This window comes from Monopterus albus, unplaced genomic scaffold (genome assembly GCF_001952655.1).
Source record: "Monopterus albus unplaced genomic scaffold, M_albus_1.0 scaffold103.1, whole genome shotgun sequence".
Lineage (NCBI taxonomy): Eukaryota > Metazoa > Chordata > Actinopteri > Synbranchiformes > Synbranchidae > Monopterus > Monopterus albus.
The window spans coordinates 1,706,509-1,725,300 of record NW_018127983.1 but is presented as its reverse complement, the minus strand read 5'-3'; the positions used below and the strand labels follow the sequence as shown (position 1 = coordinate 1,725,300).

The window sequence follows — 18,792 nt, the reverse complement described above, 5'->3', positions numbered from 1 at the left end:
GACCAGAAGATTACCAGTCAGCATGCTGCACATCCGGCTCCATACAAATTATAAGAATGTTTTTATTTTCCTCTCCTTCCTAATTGCAGCAGTGGATCAAAGGAAATGGCCATATCACAGCTAAATGGCTCCCCTCTGAAGTCCCGGGAGCTCAGTGGAGGGTATAATTTTTCTGATGATATGGAACATATTTTGTGACCAAAATGTCTGGCCCTGAGGGCAATTAATGGATTAATGAACGGCCACCTATGTGGCCTGGGCTCTTTGATTTGTGAGCCTGATTAGGCACTTTTTAGTCCCACTACTTTCTCTTCTTTGAAGGATCATGCTCCTATTTCCACTGTACCTTCCAAGTGAGCCAGGCAGGAAAGTATTCGGGAAATTTAAGAGAGCCCATACAAGCACTGATAGTTATTTCAGCTCAAGGGTGAGAAGTAGCATGCAGTTGCAATAGCTCAAATACTATTAAAGATCTTTTGGTGGGAAAAAAAACATGCAGCAATTGTAATTCAGAGAGTGACAGTAACCCTGCCTAAAACAAATATAGTATGATACAGACATTAAACATAATACATAATGTCATAATATAATTCTGACCAGATGATATAAAGTATGAGGTTGGGATGATAGTATTTTACATATTTTGCATTCAGTTTACCCTACAGTTATGCAAGCAGCAGCTGTGCTTGCACCTATAATGTGGTGCAGTGGCCAACTTCCAGAGGACCAAGTTGTGAAAGCATGCATACTGTACTTCAACACCCCTGTCTGAAGCAATTAAATGCATACCAAAAACCAGCTTTGACTCGAAAAGAGGTCTTTTTAAGTCTAGACAAAGCACTTCCTCTTGTTGGTAAACTCATAAAATGTGCTATAAAACTTATTCACAACATCAAGCGACCAGTTCCCGTAGTAAACCGGGCATGGCTGTGTCAGTTTTGATAATTACAATAATCCATCATCACAGCAACCTCTTCCTGGGCAGAACTCCAAATTCCTGCGGAACATCATAGCTTCTCTTCAAATACCAGAGTCTCCTCTCTACCTGCCAATCGTACAATACCTTCACACTTGTCACCATAGAAGCCTGGAGCACATGTACAGGTGTAGACTCCCAGGCTGGTGTAGTCACAAATCTGATGCTTCTTGCAATCTTCCTCTTCACACAAGGCTGCAGATGGAAAAGCACAGCAGGCTGTGGTCTAAGAATCGAAATGTATGTGGAAACCTTTGGCAAAGCTTTAGCTGTAGCTGTACATGCTGTTACCTGTTTGGTTTTCTGTCTCAGATGAATTGAACCGAAGCACCACCAACTCTGAGAGAGGAAGGTAAACAAGAGCTTAAAGAGCTGGTTCATCCAAATACCAGTAAAACATATTTCCTCACTTACCTCTGGTGTTATCTTGCCATGCAGATAGTTTTGGATTTAAATCTTGAGGTGTGGAGATACCTTTCTCTGAGATATATGCTGCTACTCCAGCACAATGGAAGCAAACAGAATTTAGTCCCAGCATGGAAAATTTACTGTACATTTAAAACAATTAAAAACAAGACATCAAGTCCCATTGCTCTGGTGAGTCCAGATTCCATTCATCTCTACTGAAACCTCTGACCCAGATATCTCAAACCCTGGATAAACAAAAAACTATCTGCATGGCTAGATACCTGCCATCAACTGGAGGGAAGTGAGAAAGATGTCATGACACTACATGAAAACAATATGAGAAATGTGTGATGCTGTCAGCCTGGCTGATTTTTATTCATCAACATTAGATTGTCATACCAATAATGCATCGGTATTGGCCCATATGTTGGTCACTAGGTAAACAGTAATTGTAGTACAGAAGCGCCAAACATATGACTGCTGTAATTAAAAACACACTGTCACCATTATGTAGTTTGTCTACCAAAAAGAACTGACAGGGTTATTTTTAAGCAATCCTTTCATAGCTAAGTGTAAGAAATTATTATCAAAAATGTTTGTCACAAATTTATATTAAAGCTACAGTATGTAACTTTTTCAAATATTTTTGTCGTAGAACTATGCTCCAAAATGTGGTGAAGTGCTGTCGAAGCCTCCTGTGTCCCAGGGGTTTCATGCTACCTTAACTTATGTATATACTGTAGCGTTAATGTATGAATACAGTCTGAATATTGGCCAATCTATCATTGCCACATTTATTCTGTAATTTGGGTGAATCGCCACAACAAACACTAGTAGTAGTAATCAAGTAAATTAGACACATACTATATAGATTATTAGACTGAAATGTAGCTCCAAGATGGACAAACAGACAGAAGACATTTGTGTATGCCACAGTTAATGATCACAGAAAAACTAGCCCTATAAGACACTGGCAAACTGTGCCCACCAGACACTGTGACCTGATTAGGAATTTTAGCTATAGTAACATGTGCCATCATGTTTTATATCATAATTTAAAACGTACACTTTCTTTTCATAGCCTTTACCAAATATGGTGCCTCCATAACATTTACTGTTGGTGAAGTCACTAATTATGATTTTGAGGTACTGAATCTGTGACCAGTCAGATTTAGGATGCTACAGAGTGTTATAACTAGAGTAACAAAGACCAAAGAGTCAACTACATAATGACAAGTGAGGAGCTGAGGTGGCTCTACACATAAGCACTTTCTGCTATCACAACTAAACATCTAATTATTTGTACAGACTGTAAAGGTACAATTTGTGATGGAAACCTTTACAGTGGCAGTATAGTTAAAGTTCCTAGCTGGTTCATAGAATTTGGTGTAACTATGTGATGGAGGTATGATAGGATGCCCTTTGTCTGTCCTACTTTACAGTTAGCCAAACTGAAAGGAGAAAGCTGACTATGTGAACACCTTCTATCAAGAACCATTTTCTCAAACATGCTCCTCTGTCAGAATTCAAGTTGGATTCAATCACCTATCTCACAGAGTGTTCCAGTGAAGGCAAAGGGACAGATACAGGTGAAGCTGGCCACCTGATCAATGCACTCTCCTCCATTCAGACAGGGCTGCGACTCACATTTGTTTATGTCTGGAGGATGCACAAGAGTCAGCTAACCAGAGGAAAGATATTTACTTGCTGATTCAGTTTCCCATTATGAGTCTTCAACCTTCACATGGAAATGTGAGATTTTGTTGTTTAAGACACTCAGCTGGGATAAGAGGACTGAACTTCCCTTCTAAAAGCATAGAGTTTCATTGGCCAGGTGTCTGGTATTAAGATTAATCCAGTTTCATGTAGGAACAAGGATCCATGAACTGTGCAAGGCCTGATAATTTAATTCCCCACTGGCTTCAAGTTCCAACAACAGTCAATCATGAGAGAGCGAGATTAGCATAGGTGTTTATGGAAACTAACCTGACTTCAGTGAACTGTGGCTCACTGCTAGAGTGTCCAACCCAAAGGGAAAAAACACAGTTGTTTGCAAATCAGGTCAACCATAACCTCAACTTAGACCCATCTGTCTAGGCAGACTGGGAAACTCTTTGGACAAAAACATCTGCCGATTCACTGCGTTTGATGTAGAAAGCAGCAGAAAGTATTTCCTCTGAAGGGAGATGCCCACTTTTTCCCAGGACTGTGAAAAACCTCACTCACCTGTCTCACACAGGACACCAGTGTAACCTGGTTCACACACACAGGTGAAACTGCCAGCGCCTTCCATACACAACGCGTTGTTGAGGCATGGTCTGTCTTTGCACTCATCAATGTCTGTAACACACACACACACACACACACACACACACACACACACAGACATGCTCATGGAATATTTACTCAGCTGATTAATATATCCGCCACACTGCTCCACTCACTCTGCAAGTATGTGCTGCTGGCTGTGAAAGGTATTAGACAAGATTTGCTACATCTCCACGGGTTGGGCTGTGGGGATAGGCACAGCAGCCCAGAGTGCCTGGACCAAGAGATTCTAAAATACCCTTTGTGTGTGTGTGTGTGTGTGGAAACTGCTTAATGAGAAACAAAACACTTTTACCAAATAATACATACTTCTGCATTTCCACATCATTCTAGAGATGATTTATTTATCTAAATGCAACAGTAACTGGAGCAGATATCAGCTTGGATACCTGTTTCACACAGAATCCCAGAGTATCCAGGAGGACAGTGACAGACGAAACTATTAATCAGGTCTTTACAAGTCCCTCCATTCTGGCAAGGATATGAGGCACACTCATCGACATCTACAAAGACAGGGAGAAATACAAATTAGGTATTATGACTTTTTTAATTAGAAGAAAACATCTGGCCAAGGTAAAAGGTTGACTAGGTAAGAATGGGACATGAAATTGATACAAGTATTAAGGAAATATCCAGGGGTCCTTTTGGCATCCTAGAATTCTACTTATTGTTTTTTTTTCCTTTATAAGCAGCTGACATTATTTTTCCTGGCTGATCTCACATAGATAGGTATTCATTCAAGCAGGGGAAGCAGTGTCAACCATAACTCACCAATTTGACATTGTCGACCAGTGAAGCCAGCCAAGCAGGAGCAAGTGAAGGAGGGGTTGCCTGTGATACAGTCATCAATGCACTGGCCTCCATTCAGGCATGGTCGCAGGTGTGGGCACACTGATGCTGTAAGAGAGGTCAAGGTAACAGGAATCCTGGAAGCAGATGTATTAAGACAGTGAGGAGTAGAAGAAATAATCTCAGGTCTCACCGGAGTTATTGCAACCACCCACTTCTACATTTGCATCATCTATGCGGAAGACCCATCTGCCTGGGTAACCCACGTTGGTGGTTCCCTCTACGTTCACCACGTCAGCTGTGCGAGAGCTGGGGATGTTGAAATAGCGCGTGCCATCTCCAGCATTAAAACCTGCCTGGGAAGAGTGCACCAAAGAGGTAGACATAAAAAAAGATCACTGAATTATGGTTTAGACATACGGAGCAGTTCCACATCTGACCATCATCATAAGCAAATAAGCATCTGATCTTACCTGTGCTGCAATCCCTTCCAGCCCAGCCAGGTTTCCTCCACTGCTGGCATGCATGCCTGTGGTCCAGGTGATGTTATTGTACTGGAATATAGTGAAGGAAAGCTCTCCATCTGTAATGAGCACCACTTGGAAAGTATTTACCTGCACAGAGAGGAACATGTTCCGTTACACCATTTCCTGATTTCTAGGAATTTCAGCAATAATATATGTTTCGAACAGTCTTGTCTCGTCACATTAATGATATGCACTCCTAAATCTCAGTCAGTGTAGGGACATAATAGGCTTCTCTGGGCCTGGTGCTGTTGAGACAACCACAGATACCATTAGAATGAAAATAACTGTGCTTTCTAACAGCAATTTTAACAGTTTACAACAAGGCTATTCTCTGTCAATGTACTGTTAGTATTATTATTATTACTGTTTTGGCTAACTATTTCATCTGATTAGACATTCATTTCAGCTGATTATTTCAACCATTTAGCCACTGCTTTTAACTAACAGTTACAAGTTATTTTATTATTTCAACTGTTTATTCATCACTTGTGGCTAGTTATTTCAAGTAGTTATTCTCCCTTACCAAACTATTTAAATAAACCACTTATCTCTTGCTTTTAACTATTCCGACTTCTCTGCTAGCACTAACTAGTATTCACGCACTCCCACTAGTAGCATGTGAGGTTAAGGTGACCCAGGTTGGTGTGTATAGCCAGCCTTTTTGTAGCTGGTAGTTTACCGGTTATTGTGTTAATAAATGTACTAAAGATCAGCATTACACCTATTTGGCTGGTTATTTTCCTCCTAAATACTAAATATGTGGACATGTATTTGTAATCAAATCAGAATTTATAACTTTCCAAACTAAGTAAATTGACAGTCTTTCCCTCAAGCCCCTTGCAACTGCAGAAGTGACCCCTGGTTTGGAATCCCTGACCTTCACCTTAAAGACATTTAAAGCCACAGTAACTACATGGTAGAAGATCTGTTAAGTCAAGTATGAGTTCATACCGGTGTGAGGGAGTTGCCTCCAAAGAACGTAACTTGGTGCCATGTTGAGATGAGGACCCATGTCGCGTTGAAGTTGGGAAACTCTGAAAAGTATGTCCTGACATCACTCGAAGCCCTGCTCAGGATGGAAGGCTCCTGGCTCTCCCTGTAGAAGACTCTACCTGCCCGGCGGTTGTCCACATCAGCCCAGAATGGTGCCACCACTCTCCTATCCCCAGCAATCGGAAAGGCTACAGGTGTGAACTGAGACACCTCCCTCAGGAAAGATACAAGGCCATTGTTGTTGACCTGAGAAATAGATTCAGTATGAGTTAGCATATTTGAATAAAGCTAATCATAATATATTTTGCTCAACATGTCAGATTCAACTACTGTGACTGCTTTGTAGGATTAGAGTGGAAGTGCTGAGGAGGAGAGGAAAAGGTGGACAAACAGAGGTCTTTTGACCTCACAGGGTAAACAGCAGCGTGGGGCAGTGGACACTCCCATAACAGATGCTTGCACTTTCCATGCAGCAAAGAAGGGCTACCTTTATCCTACAAAATGATGACAGCTGAGAAATCCTGTTTTCTGCTGCTCATGCACCTGCAAAGTCCTCACATCAGGAAGTGCTTTCATGGTGTCTGCCAAGAGCAAAGTAACCAAATACATTAACCTTTCCCCTCTTTTCTACATGTCTCCTCTCTGAAAATGCACTGGCAGCACTGAAGCTATATATACTGCAGCCCAGCTTGCTAAAAGATCGACTTCAAAAAGTCAGTGAGTGGTGTATTGCTGAACCAGTTAGCCAACTGAGTTAATTGACAGACAAAGGTGTATTGCTGAACCAGTTAGCCAACTAAGTTAACTGAGTTAATTGACAGACAATAAACCAACTTTCACTCTCAAAATTTAAGGTTAGCTGGTTTTCTCTCCTTGTTTGCTTGTTTTTTAACAGCTCCATTAATTTATTTTTTGGACATTTGGGGGCAATGTGGCTGACATGTTAGCAAACAAAGAGCTCAGAGCAACATAAGCTATTAACTATTTTTTTCCTAAAAACAAGGCTGAACTCAGAGAAAGAGAAAGTAGCACAGAAAAAAGGAGTAAAAAGCTTCTAGAAGAGAAGCATAATGAAGAGTTGAAGACAATGAGTGGCTTTGCACAACAGCTGTGAGTGGTCAGTGATGAGACCTGAAATACCATTTTGCAATATTTCCTGTTCATTTGTTCATTTCCCTTTGTCTTGGCTCTAATGTGTTTGTTTCCTCCTCCTATACCACATGTGAATGATGTGTTTGGGTTTTGCCTCTTGTGTAGTTTACTCTTGTATAGTCTGTCCTTCTACCAGGTCTTTGTCTGGAGGGGAGGTAGAGTGGCTTGGCTCTGTTGGGGACACCTGTTCTCCTTGGTCATGTTCTTTGTGTTTACAACATACAATTTTTTGTCATTCTGATTTTTTTGTACTATAAATCTATTATGTTGACCTATTGTGTACAAACAGCTATTGCAAATCTGTCGTTCTTCCTGAGGTTTATTTCGTTTGTTTCATATCAAAGGATTCAAAGAATTTTTGATGGATGTGTTTCCTTATCCTATTCAATGACTTAAGGACAGTGGGTGCTGAACAGAATATAAAAGCCTTTGAGGCAGTTTTATCATTTTACAATCTGGCAAATGATCAGTGATCCATGCAGGTTTAGCAGTATGACTACATGCAGAGAGGCTTTATATCACATATGTTGAGGTCAGACCAGCCAATGCAATTGCATCCTACAAAATAACCTGCTATAAACCTGAATGAGGAAGTCTCTCCAGGCTGAAGGCCTGAAAGGTCTTCATTCATACAACATTACTGAATATTTGCAGCACAGGGGGACTCTATCCACCATGGTACCTATTCTGTTCCTTCTAAATGCTGACGAGAACTTTGCCTCTGCATTCAGGCCGAGTGGCATGTGACAGTGACAAAGTAACATCAGATGGCTTGGCCTTGCTCCCTGTGTGTATAAAAACCATCATTTGAAGAACTTTGCTGTAAAAAAAGCAGAGGAAGTTTTGTTTGGCACAGCACGGGGGCTCAGTTTAATTGCCCGACCACAGCTTTCCCCTCTGCATTAGCGTGATGTGGTGAGAATGTGGCCAGCATGGGGAAAAGGAGGACCAAGTGCTGGGGCAGGGCTCAGGGGTCAGCCAGAGCACCATCTGACACTGGGAGGAAAACCAAGAGAGAGGGCACAGGGCTGGATGAATGGAGGGATGTGGAGGGATGTACATGAACTACAAACCTCCCACACCCACATACCCACTAATGAGAGACCTGTGGTGGCAGTGGTCTGGAAGTCACCCATCTCACAGTAAAATTAGCTTTTGAAATCATGCTGAACACTAAGTTTATATTCCAATATTAGAATAAATTTAATCTCCTAATCCAATCACTTGTAGCATCTGGAACTGTTTAAACAAGTGAATTTCTTCCTTGTTGAGATTTTACAGGGGACTGCTATGACACAGAAATGACCTTTGAGGAATTTAAAGTGAACCTGGGGCTTTGTTCTTTGCTTCATATTATTTTCTTCTTCTGATGAATTTCAAGCAGTATACTGTACAACTACTATAGCGTCTGGGTTGGGGGTGGGGGTTGGGGGGGGGGGGGGGGTCTGCATCACACTTCTGTGAGATAATGAATGGATCAGATCTGCTTTGTGTTATGCTGTAACATGACCAAGGTCAGAATCACAAGGGAAAGCGGTGTGATCACTCAACCTTGTAAGAAGCATCACTCTCGCTCCATATTTCTTTCTCTCACTCTCAGTGGTGCCACTTCATTCCACAACTCCCTTGTTATTTTTTTGGGGAATTCTTTGTTGGATATGTCCAGGATTTTGCTTGGGTGGTTTTCTCTGGAGCCAAGCAATTTATGGAGTAAAATAAACTTTTTTCTGGCTTGGGTCAAGCCAAAAGAAACGCCTAAATGAAAAAGGTGCCCATGGATCAACTCAGGAAAACATTCGTTTTCCCTGTCAAAAATTGAGGTTTCACAGTTACAAACTAGGAATAATTAATCAACTAAAATCTTGATTTGGGGTGGCTGTGGCTCATGAGGTAGGGCAAGTCATCTCCTGACCCAGCAAGTTGGTGGTTCGACTCCCGGTCTCCCCGCATGCCTAAGTGTCCCTGAGCAAGACACTGAACCCCGAATTGCTCCTGGTGGCTTGACTAGCGCCGGTGCGTGGCAGCCTGTCGTCATCGGTGTGTGAATGTTGTGGGTGAATGGTGTATGATCTCCTGTAAAGCGCTTCGGCCGGTGCAACACACTGTGAGAAAGCGCTATATAAAATACAGTCCATTTAAAAATCACAGAATTTACAGAAGAGTTTTAAAAACCATTACATTATTTAAATCTGTGAAAGTCAAATCACTACAGAATTTACATTTTGTTTACTGATACTGATAAAAAGCCTGAGGCTAAAAAAATAACATAAACCTGGGCATGAAGTGAAAATAACAAGCTAAACTGTTGGTTCACAAGGAAGCATATTTGTACATAGGAAACAAAGACAGAACTTCTAATGACTGTATTTACATACAGCTAAAGGCTTTAAATATTTTTATCAATAGTTGAACATTTTGGGAACTACACATTCGTTTTCTTGCCAAAAAAACAAAAGAAGGTTTGTATAATTATGCAAGCTCTGCTAACCATCTCCTGGCTGTGACTTAAAATTTAATAGACACACATGCCAGTGGTATCAAATTTCTCAGAGTACAACCCTAAATCAGAAAAAGTTGCGACAGTGTGTAAAATCTCAATTAAAACTGATAATAGTGATTTGTAAACTATCTGTGTCCTGTGACACCATCAGTTTTATTCTTTGTTCAAAATAAACATTCACTTTATTCTGATTTGATGTTCCTGTTCCTTTTCTTTGTTGATGCAATTTACATTTCAAAATGCGCCACACATTCTCTATTGGGGACGGGTCAGGACTGCAGGCAGGCCAGTCCAGCACTCACACCCTTTTTCCTCCACAACCAGGCCTTGGTAATGTGGCAGTGTGAAGTTTTCCATTGTCTTGTTTCAAATGTGCATGGACGTCCCTGGAAGACGTCGTCTTGAAGGCAGCATATGTTGCTGTAAGATCTCTGTGTATTGTTCAGCATTAATGGAGCCATCACAGAAGTGTAAGTGACCTTTGCCAAGGGCACTGACACAACCCCAGACCATGACAGGCCCTGGTTTTTGGACTTGTTATTGGTAACAGTCTGGATGGTCCTTTCCATCTTTGGTCCAGACCACACGGCATCCATTCAAAAGACCTGAAACACTGATTCGTCTGACCGCAGTGCACGTTTCCACTGTGTGATGGTCCATCCTAGATGCCTCTGAGTCCAGAGCAGTCGACTGCGCTTCTGGACATTGCTGACATAGGGCTTCTTTTTGGATGTAACTACATATTGTAGTGCCTGGCCCAGGTGTGCCAAAGTCATCCTGAGCCCATGTGGTTATATCAATTATAGAAGAGTGACGATTCTTGATGCGGTGATGTCTGAGGGCTAAGAAAGCACCGTCACCTGCACTGAAATTCTTCCAGTTCCCTTGGATCTTTTAATTATGTTATGCACCATAGAGGGTGACATATCCAAATCCCTTCCCATCTTTCATTGAGGGACATTGTTTTTAAACATTTCAATAATTTCCTCACACATATGTTGTCAAACTGGTGGTCCTCGGCCCATCTTTGCTCCTAAAGGGCTCAGCCTTTCTTCAATGCCACATTTGTATCAAATCATGATGCAGTCACCTGTTGACATCACCTGTTTCACAAGGAATCATCATTTGATTGTTTTACCTCATCACTGGCCCTGAAATCCAACATCCCAATTTTTTTTGGAATGTGTTGCAGCATCAGGATTGAAGTGTTTATTTTGAATAAAGAATAAAGTTGATGAGGTATCACATCAAATAATGTGCTGCTGTGTTGTTTTCAGTGTAATACTGGACACAGATGATTTACACATCACTATTTTCAGTTTTATTTTTGCTTTTACATACCGTCCCAACTTTTTCTGATTTGGGGTTGTAACTCTCTGCAGGAAAGTGAGGCTTTAAAGTGCAGATACACTATATCTCGTCCATGAGCGGTTTCTAACATCAGTCAGTCAGCACTCATGCAGAGTACAAAGACTAAAACCTGATGCCCATGTCTTTGAGCCCTGCATAGTGGCAAGTGAAACTGAGTGAATGAAAGTGCACTAACTCCAAATGTTGACGCTGTTCACAAGGGCAGATGAGCACTAGCAGATGTGCAATCCATTAAGAGTGTAGTTACACTGTGGCACGTTGTTGGCAGAATCTTTTCAATAAGTATTTGAATTTTGTTTATATATAGTACCTCCAGTTACAGACAAATGCCGTATTATTTTGTACATTTTAATACTAGAAATCACAGCATGTGTGTCAGCATGTAAACATATACAACAAGCCATAAAGAAGCTCGAATCATTCCCCTGTCGGTGAGAGTTTATCCATCTACAAGAAATGCCTTTGATCATAACTATCTATTCTCACATCTGCTTTTAAACTTGTGTTCTTTTCTCTATGACCTTGGATGTCCTCCTTCATGTTCTTTACACTAGCCATCCGTAAGAGTAGTTAATCTGTGAACTGCATTGTTTGGAAACCCCTAAGATACTTTGCAGATACATCTGTGTTCTGTTAAAGTGATTGGTCATTTCTCAGATAAAGCAGCTGGACAGTTCCAGGGGGAAGACCCCTGCCATGTTATCTGAAGAATGGGAGGAGGAGGAGAGATCCCAGCAACATGTGAGAACTCCCAGATACAAACCCAAAACAGAGGGACAGCCTGGTTACCGGGAGGCAGAAGTGGAACTGGATTAAGACCAAGTCAGGGGGACCCGTGTTTGTAAAGAGATCACCATAATCAAGTGTCACATTGCTGTGGCAGTCCTTAAATCCACTGCTTTATTTATTCATCACAAGTGCTAAAAATACGCTGTCTTGCTTTAGTAAAGGACAAAGACAGACACTTAAGGCTTTAACAGACTCTGCTGTGGGGGCTTTCAGTGCATGTGTACTGCAAAACAGAATCAGTTATGATAATCATGTGAGCGTGCACAAACCATCTAAAATCAGTTTGGTTCTACAGCTTCCATGTGGCAGTAGCTCAGAGGCTTGGAACAAACTCCTGGGAAAAACTATTCATATGAATTTAGCCCTTAGTACTCACTGAATTATTACCTGTTCAAAGAAGCTCTCTGGTGGCAGAGATCACAATGTGGGCCTGCGCTTTACAGCAGATGTTTAATGGATTCAGGTGAGGCATTTAAAAAGAGCCTGACTGTAATATCAAGTGCCCGCCACAGTCTGTTATGCCTTGCGTGGCTACAGAATTACAGTTCATTTAGATATGGAGTGAGCTACAGGATATCACATCACAACTAATGCAGCACATTTCAGAATGTAGAGCACTCAGATTTTTATCTCTACCAGATGATAATTCAATCTACGATCAACAAGCCAAGCAACCAGTAACATGTCTCATCCTGCTTAATTGGACTGAAGAGATGCGCTAGAATTCACTGCAAAACTTGAAACAAACACACTGTGCCTGCAGCTGTAATGTTTATAACTCTTCATAAAAACACAACATCCAAATACTGCACTTACAGAGTAATCACTGTGTCACTGAAGATGCACCGCACATTGATGCGCTATAAAAATGTCTTCACTGGGAGACTGAGCTCACCCTTTTTGGCACTGTTGCTTAGATTAGAAAGACAACCTTTGACCTTGCCCATTGTTGCCATGGTTCCTCAGCCTCCCCTGTCCATGGTTTGAATAGGGAGGAGGCAGGCGGGGCTCAGAAGGGGGTGGGTGGTGGTGGTGTGGGGGCAATTCTGAGAGCAAATGTGGATGCATAACCACAACAGGTGGTGTTGATTTAAGGGAGTTCTGCCTTTCCATGCACTGGAACTGAATCCAATACATGACAAAGGCAGATCAAAGTATGTTTCACTGTGGTGCGCGAAAATCCTTGTCAGACTATTCGGCTTCCTCCCATGAGCACTGTCTTTCTGTCTCTCTGGTGTGCAACCCCCCCCCCTTCTGAAAAAAAAAAAAAAACTGCTCACAGATGCTCCATGGCAGCAGTAAGAACACAAACTGTCATTTCCTTTAACAGCTCTTTGTAGACCTATTAGAACAGGGCTTACCACTGTTCTGGTAATAGTTTTTCTCTCACTGTGCGTTGGTGCACTTGGGAGCCCTCAGAGAGCAAGGAGGGCAGATGTAAAGTGAAGACAATGTCATGGAGGATTATGATTCCATCCTCGGGGGGAAATTACAATATTCTACAAATGAGGTTACACACCACAGCCTGCAAGCTCACAAAAACATACACAAACTCTCAAAGGGCACTGCAATGTTGAATATGGCTGCATGCCAAATCTCATCTCCCTGAGGCTCTTATACAATCCACACCATGTCAGTTTCAATTGCCAACTGCTAAGTGCATTCACACACACATACACAGTGACATATAAAGATAAACACACACCACACATCAATAAAAGCACACTGCTCTATACTCACATAGAGTCCTGTGTGCCTGTCTCCAAAGAAGGGGAAAGCAACAGAGATCTCCACAAGCCCAGATCCTCCGTCGTCCTGAGTGATGGTCTGGGAATCCCCCTTGTCCTGGCCAAAAGGGTAGAAGTCCTTCAGGGGCACAGCTGGTACCACCCCAGGCAGCAGGTCCAGGGAAAGCAGGGTGCAGAGGCAGGGCAGCAGGGCTCGCAGCACCAACACCATGGCCTCAGCCACCCAGGGATGGAGCTGACAGCAGGCACTGCGGAGGGGAGGGAGGAGAGCACACACACACACCTGAGGCAACAAGAGCAGAGCAGAACAAGACAAGACCGTACGTTCCTCCTCTCAACCACAGCAGTCTGAATCCTCCCCTATCTGCTCTCTGGCTCTGCCTCTTTCTCTCCTCACTTGTCCCTTTTAGTGAACTGAACTTCTAGTGTGAGACAAGGGAATACTGTAGATTCCTTGCATTCTGCTTGCTGCTGGGCACTGCATGAGCTATACTCCGTCTCACTGAAATGAAACGAGGGAAGGAATGAGAGAGGGGGAGCAGGGTGATTCAGCTGAGATGAGTTTTTTTTTTTTTAAACAATCCAGCGATTTGGTCCCCTGATGGTCAGCTTAGAAATATCCTCAATAAAAGCTCTATTCTGCCTGCCAAAGGAGTTCTTTCAGTTGTGGCCACACCTCCCCCACAGGGATTCACTACCTTGCATAATTAGCAGTTTCCAGCCAATAGCTGAAAAGAGGCCGGTAACTGGATAACCACTGGGCGGATCTATGATAATCAAAGAACTTCTTTAAAGAAACTGACAAGATTTTCCTCTTTCAGCAAAACTCCTACTATGTACATCTTACACGGTGAGAAGACCTGCATTGTCCACTGTGGAGAACATGCAGCACTGTACAGACAGTATGCTAAGAGCTGAAATTAAAGGGGTAGAAAAAGAATTACTAGCTTTTAATGTACACACAGCAGATGCACATGTGGATGAAAACACATAGCATGGAAAACACAACATATTTGTGGTTTCTAATCAGTGAAGGGAAAACCACATATTAGCTCAAGATTTTAGGGCTGTGAAGGATTACAGATGGTATTGCCAGTGAAACTTTCAAGGAATGATGATTCCCCAGACTTGGAGTCTGCATCTTTGATAGAAACCACTGAAGACAGCACTGGCAAAAGAGAGCGAAGGTCAGTCTCTCACTCACAACACTAAAAGGTTTTTAATGGTGAGAACCGATTGCTACAGCTCACATGCCGTGAAAGGGCAGTGCTGTCCTTCACAGAGTTCACAGAGAAAACATTTTCCATAACAAATCTGTGTGGCCAGCAGAATAAACATCATTGATGACCACATCTCATCAACTTTTGAACCGTGCTTGGGTACACCCAGTTTTATTAAAAACAACTACAGTGTTTGCACACACTAATATTGATGGGGTCAAACATAAGACATAATAAAATAAATGATTTCCACTATAGAATCTTTATGACAGCTTGAAACACTAATAACTCACAGGACGAGGAAAATCAATTGAAATATGTAAACAATTATTGTATATTCCCATTAGGATATACAAACAATGATTATGACATACAAAACTGGCACATGAACAATTATAAGAGAAGAATAATGCACCAAGCACGGAAACCTTGCATCACACTGTTTCCTAAAAATGACACAGCATAAACAGACTTAAAAACACCAACTGACGCGAGCCAGAGGAAATCCTTAAAACAATTTGGCACATCCAGTGCACTTAAAAACAAAACACTCTTTGTTTGTTGTTGTTGAGTTTTCCCTGCAGATTAAAGTAATCCAGTGTCCACGTGCATGGGTGGGAGCAAAAGCCTTGGGAGTGTGTTTGCATGCGCATGTGCTTCCAAGTGTGGCTGTAGCTTGTAAGATAATGTTGTTGGACAGCTGTCACGGGAACAGTGAATGAGGAGGCCAGAGGTGCTGCATACTCCACTGCAGAGTCTCTGCCTACACACCAGGTTGTAGCATCTGAGTGAAATACGTGTGCCGTCTTCTTGTCTCCTCATCTAGCTGTTCTTTTAGAGTCAGCACCTATTGGCAACAAAGAAAAATAAAAAAGGATAGGTAGAGTAACACAAAACCCCAGACATAAAGAAGAAAACAACCATCTCAACAACTTGTCCAGAATGAGATAGAAAATACTTGTTCCTCCAGGCATTTGACCCTCTGCCGATGGGCCCTCTCCCTGGTCTCCAGGGCCTGCTCTGACTGGAGCTGAATGTCTCTCAGACGATCTGTCTCCAAATCCAATTCTTGGTGATGACGGGCTGTCACCTCCAGGAGGTGCTGTGCATGAGAATGCTCCAACTGGGAGGCATGGGCCTCAAGGCAATTAGACACAGAAGATTATATTGAACTGAATTGAAAATAGAGCACGAGACAGATGAAAGTCAGGATTTCTTTAGTGCCACTGTTGGTTGCTATGACCAGTGACTGAGGAGATGGGGGCACAGAGGTTCTCTGACTCTCGGGTTACTGAGGTCATGACCCTGGGCTCACAGGTTCTGACCTGAGCAAACTGGCTAACTAGAAAAACATATGTTGGTAGAAGACAGTCTTTTTTTTATAGGTGTAAAACTCAAACAAAAGTTATCTAAATGTAACATGCAGCGTAACAGTAGCAGGTCCCCTTTCAGAATTATGACTAATATGCTATTACTGATCAAATGCTACTTGCAGGTGTTTTCAAAGAGTGTAGGGATGTCTGGCTTCTAATGCAAACAAGTGCAACTGTGTATTCCACTCACCAGTCGAGTCCCCAGTGTTCGAGTCCGAGTCGAGTCTCGAGTGCCCAGTGTTCGAGTCTGAGTTGAGCCCATGTCACCAAAGAATAATCCAAGTTGAGTCTGTGTTGAGTCCCCATTGCCCCGAGTCAGAGTCAGAGTCATCAAGGTCTACATTAAACACAACTGACACACCTCTCACCACTTTATATTCCAAACTTTCTAACATTGCAGAGGTCACGCTAGACTTTCTCACTGCCTGTCATTTTGACCGACAGGGTCATAAAAATTCCATCATAATTTATTATTACCCCACAATTTAATTTTCATTTTTTAATACTTAGACATTTAATAGCATTTTTCATTCATTTTCAATGCATTTTTAAATAATCAATATATGGAACAAGATAATGTGCAGCCACTTTTCGTATCAAGACCACATAAAGAAGATTACTTTTTTTATTTTTAGTTAATTTTTTGGCAGTTACAGCAAAGGCCACTAAAAATACTGTGGCCAGTGTGTGTAAATAAGGAAATATGAACATTGCAATTTAACAGAATTAGACAATTACAATTAAAATATGAACAACACCTTACAAAAAGGGAGGCTAACTGAATTGGACCCAGCTGACCTGCTGTAGCCCGGCCTACTTCAGAGGTGATTGTCAATAGGTTTGTCATGGCCCTTATAATTTTGATCTGAAAGCTGAACCCATGTTGGGAAACATTTCTCTCTGGAAGTGATTAGAGGTTTCTCTGAACGTGACATTTCCCAGTCCTGATCCACTCACCTCACCAGGAGGAATCTGCTGCATGCACACCTTTTGCACCAGCGGAGTAGCTGTACCCCTCTGTGATCCATAGTGGTCACAGACCCGCTCTGTTGCCTCCAGTCTGTGGCTCGTCAATGGGCTGTCAGCTCCCAGATAGCGAGGTAGGCCTCAGTTGTCCTTCATCCACAGCATCAGTTTGTCTTTTTCACCTCGTTTATCAGTGCCATAGCAGCCAATTGGGCTTTTTAGTATCCTATAGCCTAACTTTAAGTTAGTGTTCTAATTTGCCAAAATGATGGATTTTTTTTCATCATTAATAAAGAAAATTCCGCCAATTATGGAAAATAGAACCTCTTTTGTATTACATCACAATATTGCTTAGCAATTTGATACATAAAAAACATTTATAAAAAGGTGGAGTGCATGCTTGATGTAAGTGGATAACATGGATACAGCACAGTGTGAATGAACAGATTTTAATATCAATATCTTATGCCAAATTATTATATCTTATTACATAAAAGTAGACTAAATGAAGTCCTGCTCTCCATCTTCCGAGTCCGAATGCAGTCAGTGCTGAAATGCTTAAGTCTGAGTCCATGTCCGAGTCATCAGCAGTCCGGTCCAAGTCGAGTCACGAACCCTAAAAATCTGGACTGGAGTCAGACTCAAGTCCAAGTCCTGAACTCGAGTACTACAACACTGGAACTCACTGATGCTGACAGTGACATTAGAGAGGGTCCAATATTCATAAAAAATATGAATATTCTTAAAAATAATTAGAGTTACACAGGGCTTAAAGCCAATAATAATAATAATAATGATAATCATCAGCAGCATAAATATAGGACAAATATCAGTAGCTGGTGCAATCTTGATCCCTTTAACTTTTTCCTAACTAGAGTTATACAGAATTAGAAAGTATTTGCTCAGATCAGAATCAAGATCAATTTATTCCCCAAGTACATGTTTTGGTGTAGATGTCATAAAAGAACTGTATAATATCATAAATGAGAATATAAGACTTTAAGCTTAAAACAAAAACACAAACTATAAACACACACTAGCTATATACAGGATGAATGTTGCGAATAGTATTGTCAAATACACAGTGAAGGTTGATGAATATGATGAGTGAGAGTCATAATGTATGTACATAAACAACATTAGCACAGAATAAAAAGCACAGAGTAAAATTAGTACAAAGTAATGTGTGAGCAACACAGAGTATAAGTGAAATAAACAGAATTGCCAGAGGCTGCTGGACTGTGGGTATTTACAAGATTTTACATGGCTGTTTTACTAGCAGACACGCACCTATGTAAACAGTGTATGAGTAATCATTTCAGCTGCAGAAATAAGGGACACATGCTCGTAACTCAGGGTGCATGATGCGTGGCTGTATTTTCCAGCCAGCATTAGATGAGGGGCGGGGGCGTACAGTATCATAGCTGGACATGCGCCATGCTTGTTAGCCGTGCTGTATAAATGGGGCCTAGAATGAGTAGTCTAGTGCAAAGCTGGTTACTTTAGAATATTTAGGTGTTTGGTTTAGTTTCACTCTGTGGCAGGGGGGGCATTTTAGTGCACAACGCCTACACAGTACCAGAGAACTTTCAGCCATGATCACAGTAACAGTTTATATATATTATTCATATATTATATATATATATTATTCA

At 41.6% G+C, this 18,792-nt stretch overlaps 2 protein-coding genes across 4 annotated transcripts in view; both read right to left on the bottom strand.

Annotated features, from left to right (window-relative positions):
- Nucleotides 1-13,799, bottom strand: part of sned1 (sushi, nidogen and EGF-like domains 1) — a 24,963-nt gene extending 11,164 nt beyond the window's left edge. Inside the window, exons 1-9 of one of the 2 annotated variants that reach the window (XM_020609917.1) lie at nt 13,574-13,799; nt 5,980-6,267; nt 4,975-5,115; nt 4,695-4,857; nt 4,484-4,609; nt 4,102-4,215; nt 3,611-3,724; nt 1,268-1,315; nt 1,064-1,171 (exon numbers count right to left, since the gene is read on the bottom strand). In XM_020609917.1, coding sequence (XP_020465573.1) covers nt 1,064-1,171; nt 1,268-1,315; nt 3,611-3,724; nt 4,102-4,215; nt 4,484-4,609; nt 4,695-4,857; nt 4,975-5,115; nt 5,980-6,267; nt 13,574-13,792 — 1,321 coding nt within the window. In that variant the 5' untranslated portion in view covers nt 13,793-13,799. Of the gene's footprint in view, nt 1-1,063; nt 1,172-1,267; nt 1,316-3,610; nt 3,725-4,101; nt 4,216-4,483; nt 4,610-4,694; nt 4,900-4,974; nt 5,116-5,979; nt 6,268-13,573 lie in introns of those variants that run through there. The other variant, XM_020609918.1, reaches the window with a different exon arrangement.
- Nucleotides 13,760-18,792, bottom strand: part of crocc2 (ciliary rootlet coiled-coil, rootletin family member 2) — a 42,655-nt gene continuing 37,622 nt past the window's right edge. The window contains exons 35-36 of one of the 2 annotated variants that reach the window (XM_020609900.1): nt 15,760-15,939; nt 14,939-15,648 (exon numbers count right to left, since the gene is read on the bottom strand). In XM_020609900.1, coding sequence (XP_020465556.1) covers nt 15,565-15,648; nt 15,760-15,939 — 264 coding nt within the window. In that variant the 3' untranslated portion in view covers nt 14,939-15,564. Of the gene's footprint in view, nt 13,830-14,938; nt 15,649-15,759; nt 15,940-18,792 lie in introns of those variants that run through there. The other variant, XM_020609901.1, reaches the window with a different exon arrangement.